The following is a 20,197-nucleotide window of genomic DNA, read 5'->3' on the forward strand; positions in this document are numbered from 1 at the left end:
AACATAAACATTTAAAACCAGACTCTATAAAATAATTTACAGGAACCCTACTGCCTACACTGAGAGAAAGGGTGTACGCCTGCAAGTTTGGTGTGTGAGTAACAAGGTGGGCAAATGACGTATCTCAGCCTTTGAAGTATAAAATAATTTAGAAGCAGTTCATGCAATATGGAAGCAAAGGAGTGCCAGTTCCTTTGCCGTTTCCTGCTACCTTGGACATCTACTGAGCATCACATGTGGGTCACTGGACAGATGATAACACTGCTGCCAGATGCTACCAGGGAGCACCAGCCTCAGTTCCTCCAAACAATTACTTATGTAAACATAAATATAGAGGTTGATATCTTTTCTACACAGTACAAATACAGGTCACAACTTCTCAGCTGTGCAAGTAGTCAATCCGCGTACTTGGAAGTAGGATATTGTTCAGACCGGAGTTCCATATATTTCTATGTACAGGGGCACTAGCAGAACTTCCTCGTTTTCACCAATTTGCTCTGATATTTCACAGAGTGCCCACCATGCCCTATCACGTAAACATCCAGCAGGTAGGACTTGCCAGGCTGCAGGCCTCTGATTGTCTCTGTGGTCACTGCTTTCTGGATGTTCTGGCTGTGGAAGTATTTACAGAGAACCTTTTCCGATTTCTTCCTCGTCTCTGGACCCAAGCACTGGTTCTGCTCTCTCTTCTTCTGCTCTTCGTTGTAATTGTCATCCACTTCCCTTTTGTAGATGCAGAATTTGTTTCTCTCCTGCGTGCCCAGCCATGCCACCGTGACGGAAGAACAGGTGCGGAGTTTGTCAAAGGCTTTGATTCGTGTATCTTCAGGAAGAGAAGGAAACGACTGCTTGTTAGGCCTGGTTGTAGCCAGGATCTTCAGCATAGAAGCGCCTTTTTTGCTTCCTTTCAGCCTAATGAGATATTTAGCTTTGGCTTTTCCCCGAAGCTGGAACTGCCGCACACCCTCCACGTTTTGAGACAAAAGAAGTTTTCCATCTCTTCTAACTTGGATCTGAACAGCGTCCAAGCACGAATGAACGGAGAAGGTGACCTTTTGGTGCGATGAAACGGGAGCAAAACGTAGAAATTTGGCTCCCTTTCTCTTGATGAATACATCCGTCACTTTGCCGTCCTTCAGCTCGACCGTTTTCTGTTTGGCCTCCTCCTTCGTTCTGGCAAAAGTGCCCACGTATGCGGTGCTCATGTTAGTGTTGGTGTTTACTGCAAACATGTCAAAGTAGTACTGCGTGTCAGGCTTCAGGTCTGACACTGTGAAGATGTTCTTGTTCCCGATGCAAACTTTATGCAGGTCAACTCTCGGCTTTGAGGATGTTTGCCGCCCAAACTTTGCCGATGACTTTAGGAAGCCGCGTTCTTTGCCGGAGTTGTTGTCTGAGGGAAAGCCAAAATGGGCAAAGTCAAATGGGCTGAAATCCAGACCTGGTTTTGGAGCCATCATGAAGGCATCGTCAGAACTGAGCTTGGCCTCAACAGCACAGAGGCTTTTGAAATTGTGCTCTTTATTGATGACTATGCAATATTGGATCGGCTGTTTCAATAAAGAGGCGGTGGGACTTGGTTTCCACGCCAGTGTCACTGTTGTACGTCCCAGAGAAGTGACGTCAATTCTGGGATCGTAAGGTAATTCAGGGTAAGGCTGGTCCGATTCTGGAGTAGTGGTTGCGTACACTTTAAAATGTGTATCTTTCTCTGTTGACAGCAGATCTAGCTGGTACAAACCAGATGGGGAACTGGAGGACACAAAGTACTCAACATCATTGCCTTTGTAAGAGAACAGCTCTGTGCCTTCCTCGTTAGTAATCTGCTGTTTCTGTTGCTCAAGAGGTTCTGGTTCACCTGGATGGTAAGCAAAGAAAACCATTAGTACAATCTGCAAATAGGAGGAAATAAAACTTTAACAGACACAGGAGGATACCAACGTGAGACTAAAAAAAGGGAAGGTATCTTCTGAGGAAGATACTTGTGTCACATCAGAGAGGGAAACTGGTTTTGCACTCAGGTTATAACCAAACGCACAAGAATCTGCACCTGACCAGTGTTAGCAGAGTCTCGGGAGTGGTAGTTACTGCCTTCTACTGGACTACTTCAGGCACCCAACTGGGAGATGTCCCGGGGGAAGCAACTCCGCTGCCTGTTTCAGTGCTTGGAGCCATGGCTTTGGCCCTCTTGAAACAGGCTAAAACCTTGTGCCTCAATACGGTGGGGCCAAAGGCATGTGTACAACACAACATGGTGCGCATGGCATCTAGAACTACTGTGAGGGGCGCTGGAAGCCAGAGATCTTTTTATTTCCTCAATAGTGACTGTATGTTTATCTGCAAAGGGACTCCATGTCTACAGACAAGTCCCCTCCATGGGGCAAGCTCAGCCCCACTGTGACATCAGCCCCATCTCTCTAGTTTTTATCTTGTGTACGCAGCTCGCAGCAAAGCCCCTGTGACACCAAGTTACACTGGGCAAACAGGGTTTGCTGGGGCAGCATCCAGGGCACTCTGTAACTATAACCTCAGTTTTTACTCCAGTTCCCTGCACAGCAGCAGGACTGAAGCTGAAGATCCAAACAGCCGGTGATCACAAAGATGGGCCTGCTCAGAGACTCAGCATCACATGGAGACTGGTCTAAGGGGCTTCAAATCCAGGAGGAAAGCAGGGCTCTGAGACACAAGAGAAGTTATCGTTCCTTTGTTACCTGAACCATCTCCACTGGCTTCCTCCGGGAGCTCTTGCACACTCAGCTTCCACTCCAGAGGGGCATCGCACGGTGTCACCGTCACTGCTAAGGGAGTGTTGTCCTCTTCCACCACAAAGAAATACCTAGGGGAAGGTTAACAGACCCGCATGTAAATAAACCCTGATGCCAGCTAACTGGCAGGGATTGACTTGGCACGATCAAGGTTGATCCTGGTGGGGCAACAGAGACAAGAGCATTGCTTGCAGGTAAGCGTGTGCAGGAGGTGTATGGAAAGGCCAACTGGTGAGAGCTAAGGAGCTGAGGGAAGTCTCCCCGCTAGCACGGTGCCACAGAGGTCACACTTCGGACACAGCTGAGGGGTTTCTGGCTTCCTGCCTTGCGCTGCCCTGCCCTCCACCAGCTTCACTTTTTACCTTTACACTAAGTGCAGCGTAGAGATTCACAAAGGCATGAATGAGGGAAATGGGATCTTCCCTGTAATTAAGAGATCTGCTCTTCAAAGCATGGTTTACGTGATGGCCCGATAAGGGCCTCAGAAGCACACCAAGACACCTACAGCTCTCCTCCCACATGCCCCCGAGCACTACAGCTCACGTATAGTAAAATGCTTCTCAGCAACGAGGAGGTGTGTGAACTGCTCATGTTCACCAAACCCTCTGGAGACCCAGGTTCTTCCCCAGTCTAACCTCAGTGTTTCCTAACCCACAGGGTCGAGGTTGGGAAGCAGGGACCTTAGACCAGACTGGCTCTCGCTGCTGCTTTAGAGCCAAAAATGAAGTAATGAAGAGAGACAAGTGTGGTGGGGTAAGCCTGTAGTTTCTAATTTCCTTCCCACTCCCTCTGCCTCCAAACATGGTTAGTGGCCCCACTTCTGGGAACTTCTGCGGTCTGTGGGAGCTCTGGGCTTGTCCCAGAAATCAAATAAATTGGATAGACCCTCTGCCGGGGAGGCTGGATTGGGATGGAAACTTGCACGCTTCCTTACTTCATGAGACAGAACACTGGCATTTGTATTATTCTGGTTTGGATCCAATTTTTGTTTCAAAACATTCAGCAAATAAAGCCACTATCTTCAAAGCACAACTTCCTCACTTGAACTGGGCACACATACCTTTTAGGGGTGTCTCGGAAGAGATAGCTGCTGATTTCAGCTCCATCTGGAATGACGGATGAATCATGAAAAAAGGCTTTGTCCCGGATCTGCATTTGGAAGAGCTCCTCATCTCTGGTGGGCAGCTTCTGGGGCCTGGAGCTGAGCGGCAGCAACAGCAGGAGCAGCGGGCAGAACAGCAGGAGCATCCTACAGCAACAACAGGGAGTGTCAATTGAGGAGGGTTGCTTGGCTCTCGTGAGCTGATTTACTGCCGGAATGTGGGTGTACTTCAGACAACGGGCACCTTCACTCTCCTGCCATACAACTGCTAGGAATACATATTGCCAGAGTACGTACAGAGGGTTTTTCCACCTTGAACCACCATTGACAGCAAGCCCACACACCGGTCGCAGACTGGTCTCTCTCCCTCTGACACAAAGCCTGCCGCGTACTTCAGTAAACCTACAGCGTGGTGATCTGCCAGAGCAGGAACGGAGCTCGTCGGGCACGGCAGCTGAAGTGAGCACAGAGCAGAGGAAGGGGACATCGACTTCATGTTCCTTAGATTTTGGTTGGGCTTCCAACAGTCCTTTGGAAAGTAAACATTGCCAGTGAAACCATCCTTTATAAAGCAGTGATTTAAACCCCCACGTACGCAAAGCCTGTCGGTGCTACAGCATGTGATTCAGCAGGGCTCAGTCCTCAGGCTTGGCAGGAGTGGCGAAGCACAAAAGCAGAGAATCCCTTTCAAATCAGGCACAGAACTTCAGAATCTCAGCCCCTCGTTATTATGTTTATAACTAGGTCAGCGATGGCTACCCGAACATGTACAGTGGGACGGGCTGGAAATCTTTCAGTGCAGTTGATGATCTCACATGTATGGGCTGGGGGTGGCTGGAACAAAGCCCATTTCTGGTATGAGGATAGAAAATTTAAATTGTTACATGATTTTTTTTTTTTTCCAAATTAGAAAATAAGATGTTTAGGCTGTTACAAAGTGTGTTAGCCACTGGCTTTGGGGAGCAGCAGGATAAAAAGCTGAGCTGGCAGGAACAGTGCTATCTTCACAGAATCACAAGCTTGGAAAAGACCTTTAAGATCATCAAGTCCAACCGTTCCCATCCTATGCTAAACCATATCCCTGAGCATCTCATCTACCCATCTTTTAAACACATCCAGGGATGGTGACTCAACTCCCTCCCTGGGCAGCCTGTTCCAGGCCCCAACAACTCTTACAGGGAAAAATTTTTTCCTAATATCCGATCTAAACCTGACCTGGCACAGCTTCATGCCATTTCCCCTTGTCCTGTCACCTGGCTGAAGAGACCATCACCTACCTCTCTACAACTTCCTTTGAACTAATTGTAGGTGGTCATAAGGTCTCCCCTCAGCTTCCTCTTCTCCAGGCTAAACACCCCCAGCTCCTTCAGCTGCTCCTCATATGATTTGCCCTCCAGCCCTTTCCCCAGCCTGGTTGTCCTTCTCTGGACTCACTCGAGGATCTGAGAAGGGCAACAAGGCTAGTAAAGGAGCTGGAAAGCAAATTATCTTCTCATTGCTTGGCTGAATGGGTGGTCATGCAGCACTCTCTGTATCACTCATAAGATAACTGTGCTTTATAGCCAATCCTTTACCTCTCAGAGCAAAACTGCTGTTGGGAGTGTAGGGTTTTAAGTCCCTCCACTTAAGTTTGCTCTAATACTTTATGTAAAAATAGTAAACATAAAGCTCCTCGAGGAGTGGCATGACATAGTCTAAGCCACAATAAAATTGTTATTTCCCTTCAAGCACTTCATGAAAATATAAACAGGTGCCCTTGAGGGAAGCCCCAGCAGCCCACTCCCTGACAGCCCTGAAATCCCTGTGTGCCCTTTCCCACTCTCTTCACAGAGGCCAGTGGTGTCCATGGCTCTTGTCATCACCACATCCCGGCTGCAGCTCGCCATGTGCACCAGCATCCTGAACATGGGAACTGGCTGCAGGCAGCACAGGGTCTTCTTCTCTTTTCACCTCTAGACTTCTGACAAAATCTTCTCAAATCACAGAATCGCAGATCATTATGAGTTGGAAGGGACCTTGAAAGATCATCGAGTCCAACCCCCCTGCCAGAGCAGGATCATCCAGACTAAATTACACAGGAATGCATCCAGGCAGGGTTTGAATGTCTCCAGAGAAGGAGACTCCACAACCTCTCTGGGCAGCCTGTCCCAGTGCTCTGTCACCCTCACAGTGACAAAGTTCCTCCTGACATTCACATGGAACTTCCTCTGCTCCAGCTTGCACCCATTGTCCCTTGTCTTGTCACTGGCCATCACTGAGAAGAGCCTTGCTCTGTCCTCCTGACTCTCACCCTTTACATATTTATAAAGATTAATGAGGTCACCCCTCAGTCTCCTCTTCTCAAAGCTAAAGAGGCCCTCAGCCTCTCCTCATAAGGAAGGTGCTCCACTCCCTTAATCCCCCTCTTTGCTGTCTTTAGCTCCCCACTATGTTGCGCAGAGAGGACACTGCAGCATCTGCCGGCCCTGCAGTCCATCCTGCTCCCAGAATGGCTCAACCCAGCTGCCCCATGCAGGACAGTGGCCTGAGGCCAGCAGGCCTGCAGAGGGCCATATTGTCCTTACACTCCTCCTTCTGCCCGAAACTCGTGTTATTTAATTCCTCCTTCCACCAAGGGTGCAGGTCCCGCCGGCCCCGCTCAACCCCTCCCCTCCTCTGGCTGCACCCCCATTACCCCAGCTCATTTCCACCCCAGTTTCCACTCTTTTCTCCCACTCCTGCTGTCCAGCTCAGGCCCTGTCCTTCACCTTGCTATTTGCCCACTGAAATTGCTGATGCAAAAGGGAAGAGGAAAACCCCAAGGTAACCCTCGGCCACAAGTGACAACTGCTGAAAGGTCCCTCACCAGGACACATTTTGTCTTTGCCTGGTTTTGCGCGTGCCTTCCCTCACGCCGAGGCCGCTACGCCTCCCAACATTTTCTCCCTCCCTGGCCCACCGCATAATCCTACATTTGCAGCCGGATCCTCCTCTTCCTGAGTGGAAAAAACAGAGGGAAGATGAAAGCAAACAGTTGAGGTTCACCTGCCAGGGTTTCGACCACGGTCACATCCCTGGTGGGCACAGAGACTCTGGAGAAGCCCCAGGCCCCCCGCGAGGGAGCAGCAAGCGTGCCGGTCGATGGTCCCGTTGTCTTGCAGGGAAGCCTTCCCTGCGTCCAGGCTGCCAAAAGTTATTTTGCAGTTGGAGAAGGCTGCACCCTTGTTTATACAGTGACAGCTTGGTGGCCCCAGTTCCGTGTTTGCAGGGCTGGTAACGCTTCGCCTCCAGCACTCACAGGTCTCAAATTCTGTGCTCCGTTACTGTTTGGGATGCTCTGATAGCAGGTTCCGGCAGCGCTCTGCCACACGGAAGGGAAAGGAGTAAAGGACTTTACCCAAGACACCAACTGCTACTTAGAATTAAATCCTGATTTCACTTTCCCAGCGGCTGGCCAAATTTATCCCACCCTGAGTGGGTCCTGAGTTAGCTTTTGACAATGACAGGCATATTTGCTTGAATCCAGACTGCAGTGCTGATACTTATCAGCAAAGTTAATGACACTCAGCCTTTTGGGGCAAAGATTGTGAGTCGAAATACTTGCTGACTTGAGTCACCCAAGTCAGCAGAAACGTCCTCCCATGCAAAGTGGGATGAGTTCCGTGTGCTCTACCACGCTGTTTATTGATTTTTCGAGTATTATCGTTGGCCAACAGGGAAGAAATTCTTTCCAACTTAATCACAACAATTACAGCAGATTATTTGGTTAGGTAAGAAACCCTGACACTTTCTGCAGACAGCGTCCTCCACATGAACCCCTCGAAACTGCAATCTTGTGTGTTCCCATAGCCAGTTCTAGTGCAATGCAGCCTCTAATAAAATAAACGACTTTTCATTATAGGGCTATGTGGGCTAAGCTTCACTTCAGAAATAATTTCACCACTTTAAAACCTCCCATCCCCACTAACAGCCACAGCGTAGCAGCAAGATAGAGATCCTGGAGCATCTCGCCTATGAGGAAAGGCTGAGTGACCTGGGGCTCTTCAGCCTGGAGAAAAGAAGACTGAGGGGGGATCTGATCAATGCTTATGAATATCTCAAGTATGGGACACAGGGGGAAATGGCCAGCCTCTTCTCAGTGGTCTGTGGGGACAGGACAAGGGGCAATGGCCTCAAGTTGGAGCACAGAAGTTCCGCACCAACATGAGGGTGACAGAGCCCTGGGACAGGCTGCCCAGGGGGGTGTGGAGTCTCCTTCTCTGCAGATATCCAAGCCCCATCTGGATGCCTCCACGTGCAACCTGTCCTAGGGTACCTGCTTTGGCAGAGGGAAGTTGGACGTGATGATCTCTGGAGGTCCCTTCCAACCCCTATGATTCTGTGATCCGTCTCCAATTTCTTTATCAAATCATGAAATCATTTCAGCTGAGAAACAACCCCAGAAGACCAGGTAAGGTTAGCTCTGTGATCCTGGCCCAGCCCGTACATGAAATAGCTTGCAAAGCTGTCGGTCACTACTGGGAAGATGAGTTTTCTAACCTTGGTTCCTTCATAAGCAGATAGGATTGCATGTGTACAGGTTCATTTTCACGTATCTGAGCTCAGACGCCTAAAGTGGGCCCAATTATCACACACAACACTTCCAAAAGCAGGATGCTTCAAGCAGCAAAGAGGTATCCAAAACCCACTCATGGGTCTCTGAAACCACTGTTGGGGTTCTATCATCCTTTCACACCTGTTAATAAACAGATTAATTTTTTTTTTTGCAGTGTACTAATTATAATTTGGCAGAGTTTTAAGCTAAATCCTTCACAGTTTACTCAAAGCATTGAATGGAAAGCAAAAAAAATCCCAACAGCCCCATGTATTTCTCCTACATATCTTTCTGGGCAAGGTCAGCGCCGGGCAGTGGCTTTGACCGAGTCCCTCAGAAAATGCACTTGCTAGACATGAGCATGCAAATTCGTGCTCTCCCACCCAGCCAGCCCTCAGAAACCATCCTCTTGTCTCAGCGTGACATGCTCCAAGAGGGGGTTGCTTTTAGGAGCCAGGTACAAGCTGAGGCCTAAGTGCTGCACCATAAAGCTGTACAAATTGCATGAAATACGTTGCATGAGGCTTTTTTTTTTGTTGTTCTCCAGGCTGTGCCACCTCCTAAATGCCTTTTATTCCCTTTTTCTACAAGTTTGCCTTGTTTTCTTTCCTTTTAAACTCTGAGTCAATATTTTATTGATATATCCCCACTGCCTGGAGAGATTTGCCTGCTGTTTATCACTGCATTTAAGAGCGCGCCAAAACAAACAGTCCGAAGTGAAATAATCAGCACCGTTTTCCTTCTCCAGGATTGCAAAAGTGCCCTCTAATGGCACATCCCTACCTCTCACTTCTTCCCCAAACTAATTCAGTGGCAGGTAGGGGACAAAGCTAGCACCCCCGGACCCTGGGAGCTCACACCCTGGGCCCAGGGCAAAGGCATCGCTGGCCACACCAGGATGCCAACCTTCCCAGCACTTCCAGACAGGAGGAGATCCCAGGCACCAGCCATGAGCCAGCACAAAAGGTCCAAACCTGGCGTGTCTTGGAGGGACTGTGATAGCACATGGAGATACCAGCAGCACTAGACCAGCAAGAGCAACAGTGAAAAACATCCTTAAAAAAATCTGTCTTGTTTTTCCTTCTTTTTGTCTTCTTCCCCCCCTCCTCTTTTCCTCCCAGCAGACAGACCCACTCTGGGGAGCCAGGCTGAGCACAGGGACCACCCAGGTGGTCCCCATCTCCTCCCCAGGTAGGGCTGCCCCAGCCTGGCTCCCAGCAACACAGGGCTGCCCAGGTTTGTCCACCAGCTGCAGTTTTGGCCACCAAACTGAGTGATGTCAGGGCAGTGGCGGTCCTGGCAGGCAGCTGGGGTCTCTTTCTGCTTTAACCTGGAAGGCAGCAGTCCTGTCCCCAGGTGAGCAGGTCCTGGGCTGCGCCGCTCCTCTGCAGCCACACTGGTAGCAACAGCCAAGCTTCGGAAGAGCTTTGCTTAATGAACCCATATGTGTTTATCTACATAGACCAACAGATCAAAAATGGATGGTTTTACGCTTGGAGCAGGAGATAAAGTACTTCAAACACCTTAAAATCTACCACCTTACTAGAGGTTTGTGGGTTTTCCCTTCAGAAAATAAAAACAAACAAAATCATCAGCCTGGTTGGTTTATCTACCTGAGCTATAAGCGCATATGTGAAATTATCATTGAATTGAATCGTGGATCTTACAGTGATGACAATTCACTCCTACCTTCTGGGTGATTTACACTCAGGCAGTGAATCTCACCCAACCTTTCCAAAATCCCACATTCACAAGCCCTCTGTCCGGCCTTTGAAAATTTAGTGCGACAAACTTCAATAGGAAAGGCCAGAAAGTACCTCAGTAAACTACAGCTACAAGTGGGAATGCTGAGGAGAATGGCATTTGCAACTGGTTTGGGTTGCAAAGCAGGGGAAAAATTAGCCAGAGCTGTGGCAGCACCTTGCAGGCTCTTCCCACAGGCCGCAGGATGGGGCATGGTGGGCACATCCTCAACCAAAGCCAGAAAAGGGCAGCGTCACACACAGAATCACAGAACATCAGGAGTTGGAAGGAACCTCAAAAGATCATCTAGTCCAACCCCCCTGCCAGAGCAGGATCATCCAGACTAAAAGTCACACAGGAATGCATCCAGGCAGGGTTTGAATGTCTCCAGAGAAGGAGACTCCACAATCTCTCTGGGCAGCCTGTCCCAGTGCTTTGTCACCCTCACAATGACAAAGTTCCTCCTGACATTCACATGGAACTTCCCCTGCTCCAGCTTGCACCCATTGTCCCTTGTCCTGTCGCTGGCCATCCCCGAGAAGAGCCTGGCTCTGTTCTCCTGAGTCTTACCTTTTACATATTTATAAACATTAATAATGTCACTCCTTAGTCTCCTCCAAGCTAAAGAGGCCCAGCTCCCTCAGCCTCTCCTCATAAGGAAGGTGTTCCACTCCCTTCATCACTTTGGTGGCCCTGCACTGGACTCTTTCAAGGAATTTTATGTCCTTCTTGACCTGAGGGGCACAGAACTGGACCAAATATTCCAGGTGCAGTCTCAGCAGGGCAGAGTAGAGTGGGGAGAAGAGTCAGGGGCACACAGAATTGCCCCATTTTTGATTTTGCTGATCAAGCCTACAATATTTTCTGTCTGCCCTAAGCAAGCTGAGTTCTTCCAGCAAAACACAGCAGTTGCTCAGGGTTTACCCCACAAGGTATCAGAGGCTCCTCGCTTACATACCATCACAGAAATCCCACCCAGCAAGCTGAGAATCCCTTTTGTTTGGGTGTTTGGGATCAAAGCAGTTGTGCACTCCTATTCGGACTTCCCTGTACTTATTTCAGCGCCCAGGCACCCACGCTCATGGGAAGGCCCAATGTCACTGCGTATACCTGTGCTCCCTAAAAAGGGAGTGGGAGTATCCGATTCACCATGCATGACGCCAGTGCTACTCACAAGCCATCTTCAAGTACCTTGACCTATGGAAATCACTTGCTTTGCTTCCCAAGAGTCTGCAGGTCACGGAGACCTGCAGAGGGTTTGCAATGACAAACCAACAAACAAACAAGATCTGGGTTTCCTTGACGCAAACGCATCTGGAATAAATAACCCTGAATGTTTAATTACCCAGAGCAGGAAGTGCACGGCTGTAATTCAGTGAGAATAATTCCAAGGCACTGCCTGCCACGGTGCTTTTGTGTTGCGTTCCTTCTCTTTTTATTGTACAGATTGTTAAGTTCCCCCCACCCTCCACCACCCCTCCATCCTATTTTTAATCTCTTGTTTTGTTGAGGGTTTTTTCAGTAGTTTACATTACTCATGTCGCATCTCCTAATAAGCCTGTAGATTTATCGGTGTGACTTAAGGCCAGCTTTGGAAATAAAAGGGTGCCATACGCCTTCTTTGACTTATCACAGCGCCGCCGCGAGCCAAAAGAGGCCATGAGCTTTTCCATGCTGTATCTCTGGAAAAGGAAGCATACAACATGAATACACGCACCCCGGCACACAGAGTGACCACTGCAGCAACAGAGGGCTTCTAGAAGCACTTAACAATTTCAGCTGTCATGCCAATAGTTGTTTTTAACGTGCAAACAAGGAAAAATAATGCCTCAGAAATCCTAAGTATTTACCAGGAGCTGCTTGGTTGGTTTGGTCAGGGGGGGACCAGAGCGGAAAAGCAAAGGCCCACCATTTAATACATACTATTTCCTAAAGGATCTGGAAAATATTTGGCATGCTTTTCATTTGGGTTTGGGTTTTTTTTATATTTTTTTAAAATAAAAAAAGCAGGACTCTTGAAAACTCGTTGTCTGGTTGTGCTTTGTGCCTGCGGAAGAGAAGGAACCACACAGGGTTGTGGGAGCCTCGCCGGGAGTTCGGCCAGTGCAGCCCCAGCCCCTCCGCTGGAGATGTGCTCCAGCCCAGAGCCTTTCCCTACGGAGCTGGGCAACAAGGAACACAGCCCTGACAGGGATGTGGGGCTGCAGCGTTGCCTCTCCGGATTTTAAAGAGAAATCTTTTTTCTGTAGTACCGTGGCCGGCTCAACGTGGCAGCTCCCATTGGCAGGACCAGCTGTAACTGGAGCGTTTACTGGAGCATTGGTAGGAGCAGTTATGGACCTGTAATCTGTGGATTACAGCTCCCTAAATACGCCAGGACACGACGGACTATAATGGTGCCTTTGAAGCATTTAGGGTCCACCGTGTCAATAATCTGTGGATTAACCAGCTGCCTCATGCAATTCCAATTCAACCTGCAATTTTCCTGAGCCAGGAGCATTGCTTTAGCAAAGCGAATCACGGCAGCACCAGGAAAAAACAAGCCAGCTATGCAAAACCAAGAAGGTATGACCAAAAAAGGGTACATCTCTACCAAATGTTAATGAGCAACAGTGGCAATGAGCTACAAATTTAGGGGAGAGGTTAACTCCAGAGGACTAACGTTGTGAAATGCAGAGCTGTCTCAAATTAGACATGTTGAAAAGCAAACAGACTCAGGGAGATATGGTATCAAAAATTTTACATGGACTATTTTGTTTCTAAACGGAGCCTTATTTATTTTTCCACTTTTAGTGGAAACAGATTCAACTCTGATTACATCTCAATCGCCATCCTGAGGCCGGTGGTAGGTGGATGCTTCAAAAAACCATCTGAGCCCGGAGATGCCATTTGGGACACTTGCGGAAATGCCTCGTAGTTTTTCTTTTTTCAATCAGAGACCACATACCAGCGCTCTCTCCTTCACAGCCATCTCGACCCATGCAGCTCAGCAGAGAGTGTCAAAGCCAAACAAACAGCGAGTCCCCAGCGACCTCTGTTACAATGCTCAGTTGTTCTCTCATACCTCTCTGTATGATGGGATGGCAGCGGCACAGGAGGAAAGGATGTGCTGGAGCACTGGGTGGCAGCCAGCTGGCAACTCGTGTGTCCCCCCACCTCCCCCACGCTGACCTCCAGTTCCCTTGGCCGGCAGAGGCTGGCCTGTGTCCTTACCCTCACACCTGCCCATTCTCCCAAGCCCACACAAAATCCTGAGGTGGTGGGATGTCGCTCCCGGAGAGGGCAAAGTGTTGTGGGACCAGCTCTTCCATAGGAAAAGTCTCATGTCAGACACCCAACTCGGAGAAGGGGAATTTTTTCTGCAGCCTTAGCTGGAGCTGAGGCCCAGCAGGAGAAATAAGGCAGAGAACCCTGTGTTCACCCAACGCCAGGCCATTTCAGATAACCAACCCTGAACACCACGCAACTCTCCCACAAACCTTTCGTCACAAGCTGCAGAGGTTTTTTATAACAGATAGTAATTATCATCCCCTTGTTACAAGTAATAAAAGTGGGGCAGCGACTTTCCTTGTTCAAGGAAATCCCAACATAATCCCTTCCTTTAATCACAAAACAATAGCTACTTTCCTTGGCCAAGTCATTCTGCCTCAGCACAGCTCTCCAAGTGCATGTTACTGTCTCTCCATAATGAATTTCAGTACAGAGATTAGCAGGGAGGAACACATACGAACAATTACAAGTCACAACCAACACAAGCACGTTGGTATGTGGTACGAAGTGCCCTGCTGTTCCCCAGAGTACCTCTGAATGACATTATGAGTGCACAACCCCTGCCAAAACCCAGGAGAGGCCAGGGTGACCGAAGCGTCAGGGTATGATCAAGAGCGGGAGCAGAACCGTGGTCCATGCACCCTGCCACCACACCCTCAAACCTCCTGGGCTTAGGGCTGGAGGTCAAAAGAGTGCTACAACATAACCCCAAAGGCATTAACTGCATCAGCTACCAGAGGAGTTAAAGTTGCGGGAGCTGTTCCTCCGCCCTAGGGAGCACCCCTTGCGTGGCAGAGGCCCGCGGCCAGCAAAGTGCTTGCTAAAGGGCAGAAAAATAAGGGGCTGGCACAAGGCAGGGCACTGTGGGGGACACAGCAACAGTCAAGGGGCTGCAGGTCACCAGGGTGATCAGCAGGGCAGGAGCCAAAGGGGGAGGTGGAGCCTCTGGCTGCTCCTGCAACAACCAGGGCTCTCATGTTTGGTGGAAGGCCACCCCGTGAGCACACTGGAGCTGCTTGTATGTTGCTTGCCTTCTACTCTTTGGTAGACAGTTACAAAAGGGAAGACCACCGAGTACTCCAAAAGCCTTTTAAGCACACAGAGACCGATTCCCTCAGCTTACCTCACAGACAGGGTTTTCTTCAGCACCAAGACCACCGCCATATGCACACAGGACCGCAAACTACAGCCAGCCCACGTGCACTAGCATTCATGCCCGCTTCCCTACAGCTACCCACAGAGTTCTCCTGCAACAGCTATTCAGAAATTCTCACCTGCAACTTTACTGTATCCTCCTTTTTCCTGCCTAGGGCTCCTTGGTGTCTCCAGGCTAACCAGTGACAACCAGTAATGCCTGCAATAGCACGGAGAGTAGCAGCAGCTCTCCAGAGAGCCCCTCTGGCAGCTGGAAGAACAGAGAAGGGCAGGGCAGGGCAGCAGTTCCAGTAACATCCCCTGTTCTAGTGCTCGTGCCCAGGAAGCGATTCTCTGACCCCTAGGAACCAGCCATGTCCCTGCACTGCGATGGTTTGCAGGGGCAGCACTGGGTATGTCAGGGCAGAGACACAGCCAGGGGAGCCCACACACAAACTGTAGCGGGCAATGGTAAGGTTGGATTCCAGCCTTTGGTCAATCCAGGAACACTCAGAATTAACTAGATATGGGATGAGGAGAAAAATGGGATTTATGTGAAAGGAGGAAAGAATTTTCACAGAATCATAGAATCGTGTGGATTGGAAGGGACCTCCAGAAATCATCAAGTCCAACCCCCCTGCCAAAGCAGGTTCCCTAGGACAGTTTTACTCCATTCTTTCCTATGTTTTCTCAAGCCTAGCCCCGTGTTGATTTTAGTTACACCTGAGTCAGGTAATCCAGATGCTCAGCTGACTTCAGAGAAACCAAACTCACCTGCCTTTTTTCTGCCCAACCCAGAGTCCAGCCTGTATTACTTATCACCACATTAACACACATTTTGCTAACAGGTGATCCCCCCAAAATTTAAATTTCATTAATTATCATCAGAATCCAAATTGTTCTGAGTGAACTTACTGTCCAAAATCGCATTCAGCTTGAAAACTATCTGCCTTCAGCCTGCAAGGCACGTGAAAGAAATCCCAGGCCCTGCAAGTCCTTCATGAACCTTTAAGGTACTCTCACAGTGATTTGTTACTTACCAGGGTAATTCACAGATGTTGCGTCTAATTTCCCTTGGTTGGCAAAGGACAGCTGAAAATACACAAACATCCCTCTACTCTGCCCTGGTCAGGCCCCACCTGGAGTATTGTGTCCAGTTCTGGGCTCCCTGGTACAAAAAATACAGGGATCTCCTAGAGAGAGGGTCCAGTGGAGGGCTACGAAGATGATTAAAGGCCTGGAGCATCTCCCCTATGAGGAAAGGCTGAGTGACCTGGGGCTCTTCAGCCTGGATAAAAGAAGACTGAGAGGGGATCTGATCAATAGTTATGAATATCTCAAGTGTGGGACACAGGGGAAAATGGCCAGCCTCTTCTCAGTGGGCTGTGGGGACAGGACAAGGGGCAATGGCCTCAAGTTGGAGCACAGAAGTTCCGCAACAATATGTGGAAGAACTTTTTCCCAGTGAGGGTGACAGAGCCCTGGGACAGGCTGCCCAGGGGTGTGTGGAGTCTCCTTCTCTGGAGATATTCAAGCCCCATCTGGATGCTTCCCTGTGCGACCTGTCCTAGAGAACCTGCTTTGGCAGAGGGGTTGGACTCGATCTCTGGAGGTCCCTTCCAACCCCTACGATTCTGTGATTCTGTGATTTATCAAGTGTTTGAAAACGGGAAGTACCCAAGACGGTGCTGAAGCTGCTGGTATTTATGTATTTCTACCAGCGTGCTCAGCATTAGATCTGGCAGACCTCCACCACAGTGGCAAAGGCCTTCAAAGTCCCAGCACGGTTTGTTATCATCCCTGATGCCCATCCCCACCATCTCTAGAAAGCAGTGTACATGGTTCCTTAGTCACGCTGTTAGCTCTGGTGACTTCTTCAGAGGCTGGGGTGGCTGAGAGCAAAGGGTGGCCCATCACAAGCAAACAACATCACAGGGAAGACCATCAGCCCCATCACTTCCCCTGTGCGCCACCTTTCACACACTCACTTCTATACACTCCGTGGGCAGGGACAAGAAGCAGCGGGAATGCTTAACGCTGGCTAGATTTTGTCTACTGGCATTTACTTCCTTAGCACCCCACTTTAAAAGGAGACACGGATTCCTGCAGAGGGGAACTCCATAAATGAGTGAAAATGGTTAGTGAAGGACATTAGCTGCTCGAAATTTCTTGACACAGCTACCCACAGTCACCACCACCATGGTGCCTGCAAGTCCCACCACCTCCAGAGAAGATCTGAACTTGTCCTCCCCTCAGCAGCCTGACCGTTGCCCAACAAAGCAGGGGAGATTCATCCTGCCCAGAGCCACTGCCCCATTTCCTAATCACAGAATCACAGAGTCGTAGGGGTTGGAAGGGACCTCCAGAGATCACCAGGCCCAACCCCCTGCCAAAGCAGGTTCCCTAGGACAGGTTGCACATGGAGGCATCCAGACAGGTCTTGAATATCTCCAGAGATGGAGACTCCACAACCCCCTGGGGAGCCTGTCCCAGTGCTCTGTCCCTCTAGTCACTGGGACAAATGACCAGCAAGCGTGTCTGATGGTCACTGGGGAGCAGGGACCCTTGCGGAAGGGGAGTGCCCATATGGTGCAGGATGGCTCCCAAGGTCTGTTGCAGCTGCTGAGGAATGGACAAACAATTTAGGACAAGTGTGGCCAGATGACAGAGAAGCATCAGACCCACGCGGCCTGTGTGCCGAGGCACAGCTCAGCCAGCACCACTGAACATCTCCAGGGTTGAGGAGCTGTGAAACAGAGAAAGGATTCACATCCAAAAGGCAGAATGATACATGCCCAGAGAGATGGTGAAGCACCACCATGGAGATTGCTGCCACAGTGGGCCTACAGTCAGACCCTGCACATTCGTCCGTCTGAAGAGGTTACAAGACACTACAAGTGCAACCACAGCTCTTCAGCCACCAAGCCATCGGACTAACACAGGATAGGAGCATGTTTGGGAGCTGCCAATATTTAGGGTGGCTTTCTCATGCTGATTGGGTTTTCTAAATGGTGGACTTCTGCATGACCAAGCTGAAAAGCCTTTCCTGAGCGCAAAAAGACGGGTGCTCCGAAGGGGTCAACTGCAGAGCTGTGATACATGATCTCAAAAATCAGATTATCGGAAGAGTTTGTTTCAGCTCCACTCTACTGCTGGGCCAGTGTTTATTTGTCCAGGCTGGCAGGTGAAAGGTTAGTCCTTTATCTAGTTACTGTGAACAAAAGCAGAGGGAACTCATACGGGCAGATAGGTCAGACTGTCATGGGTGAGCGAACATCCAAACAACCCCAAAATCTTCAGGCCATCTTATGGTAACCATACAGCCAGGGGAAGGGGAAAGAGGGAAAGGGGAAAGAGGGGAAGGGGAAAGAGGGGAAGGGGAAAGAGGGGAAGGGGAAAGAGGGGAAGGGGAAAGAGGGGAAGGGGAAAGAGGGGAAGGGGAAAGAGGGGAAGGGGAAAGAGGGGAAGGGGAAAGAGGGGAAGGGGAAAGAGGGGAAGGGGAAAGAGGGGAAGGGGAAAGAGGGGAAGGGGAAAGAGGGGAAGGGGAAAGAGGGGAAGGGGAAAGAGGGGAAGGGGAAAGAGGGGAAGGGGAAAGAGGGGAAGGGGAAAGAGGGGAAGGGGAAAGAGGGGAAGGGGAAAGAGGGGAAGGGGAAAGAGGGGAAGGGGAAAGAGGGGAAGGGGAAAGAGGGGAAGGGGAAAGAGGGGAAGGGGAAAGAGAACGAGGTAATTTCTGCCTTTAGGGATGACCAAAGCACATATGAAGGGCATTTCCTTTCCCAGATTGGAAAGATGTGTTGAGAGTTGTAGTGTGGGACCCAGGGCTGCCTTCCTGGGGGAGGGGGCTGTCCCTTCACTAGCGACTGGAAACATCTGAGAGATCCTTGGATGAAAATGACTGCTAGAGGACAACATGTTATTCCAGCATCACCAGTTACGTTGCATGGTAAAACCCCAGAAAAAAGTGTAAATTCCAAAAAAAGTATCTGCTTGTTGGTGCTTTGTCCCTTCAGGGCATTTCAGCAAGCCCCGGAGGGTTGGGCTTGACCTGGTGGAGGGTGGGGTGGGGGCTGTGGTGTTTTAGCTCTGAGCAAAAGGCTGAACCAGCAGTGTGTATTGGCTACTGGAAGGGTATCTTGCTGATGGGTGTGAATTTTGCATTTTCTCGCTTAGACCCTAATTGCCTGGCTTTTCTTACTAAGGCTTTGCAACCGCTTTTTCTTAAAGGAGTGGGAATTAGCATGCCCTCCATAAATCAGCGTAGCACATTTCTTTCCCGAGCCTGCCGTCCCACTATCACACACTTGCAAGAGATATCTTACTCTCTTGCTTTAACATACCTGCTTAATTCAAACGTTAAATTAAGTTAGACTCATTCACGTGGCATGAAAGGGTCTTACAATATACTCATTTTTCCTAGTAAGGAATTTTTTTTCCAACTGTTGTGCTATAACAGGATTATAAAAGTTTTAATTGCCTGGCATTAAATCTTCCCTGCAAATTTGTAACTTTAAGACCCCCCAGGACTATTAGAATTTTATTCATTATTTCTCATTACTGAAAAAATCAGTTTGAGAGAGCCCCGTGGGTCTTCCCCAAATAAGGATAAGATCCCATTAGTCCTACAAATCATACTCAAGTAAGTAATGCTTACCCAGGAGATAAAGCCCACGGGGAGTTAAATGCAGATTTAGTAGCCAAAGGAAGAGAAAGAACAGGGACTAGAAACCCGTCAACGCTGCTCACTGGTGTTTTCCTTCACATCCAGAGACCAGCTGGCAGCTCCGTGACACTTGGCTTTCCCGCACCATCACCATCCCGCTCTGTAAACTGCTTAATTTGCATCAGGTTTCTGGATTTCAAAATGCTGAGACACGTTTAGACTGTTTGACTATAAACAAATTAGCGGTAAATCTGCTGCACCTAAACAAAGTAGCGAGAGAGAGAGAGAGAGAGAGAGAGAGCGCGAGCTGACGTCTTCACAATATTCTGGTTGCTTCGTAAAAACAATCTGCCCTGTTTAGTAATCCCTGCAGACGCGTGCGAGGAACCTGTGATCCTGGTGCGCCTCCCGCCTCCCCACCAGCCTTTGCAGCAGGAGCGGCGGCTGGTCTAGCGCTGCTCTGATTTGGTACCAAGCTAAAAGTGAGAAAGATGAAAAGCATTGTTTTTCTCACATCCTAATAAAGTTTCAAACCCTTTAAATTACTTTTCCTTTAAAAAATACAGGGGGAAAAAAAAAGGAAAAAAGAAAAAAAGAAATATGCTCAATTAGGCAAACAAAGCTTTTCCCCTGCAAATCACAGGGGACATGTCGGCTTCGGTGGTGTGTCACACTAAGAGTGTGTGAGGGTCACGCCAGAGGGGCACTCATATCCGGACCCGCGGACTGGGGAATGAAGCAGGGAAGATAAATTATTGCCTTTTGTTTTTCAGATTTCCAGGTGCTCGCAGTAAGTACCCACTGCTTCTTATCTCAGCTGCCACACCAGCAACAAATCTCTCTCTAACTACCGAATTTAATTACCCTAAAAACCAGAGCCATCCCAGTTTGGGCCAAACCCCAAACCACCCCGCATTCACTCCAGCAATCTGTGAGAAATGCTGAAAATG

At 49.2% G+C, this 20,197-nt stretch overlaps 1 protein-coding gene across 1 annotated transcript; it reads right to left on the bottom strand.

Moving 5' to 3' along the window:
* Window positions 1–464: 464 nt before the first annotated feature.
* Window positions 465–19,380, bottom strand: NDNF (neuron derived neurotrophic factor; the record flags this gene model as incomplete). Its single annotated transcript, XM_084263114.1, has 4 exons — window positions 19,331–19,380; window positions 3,826–4,014; window positions 2,712–2,836; window positions 465–1,858 (listed from the first exon to the last, which is right to left on the bottom strand). The coding sequence occupies exons 2-4, from the start codon at window positions 4,011–4,013 to the stop codon at window positions 465–467; spliced, it is 1,707 nt and encodes a 568-aa protein (XP_084119240.1). The 5' UTR covers window position 4,014; window positions 19,331–19,380.
* Window positions 19,381–20,197: the final 817 nt, after the last annotated feature.

Source organism: Gallinula chloropus (genome assembly GCF_964237585.1).
Source record: "Gallinula chloropus genome assembly, chromosome: 4".
In the NCBI taxonomy this organism is placed as follows: Eukaryota; Metazoa; Chordata; class Aves; order Gruiformes; family Rallidae; genus Gallinula; species Gallinula chloropus.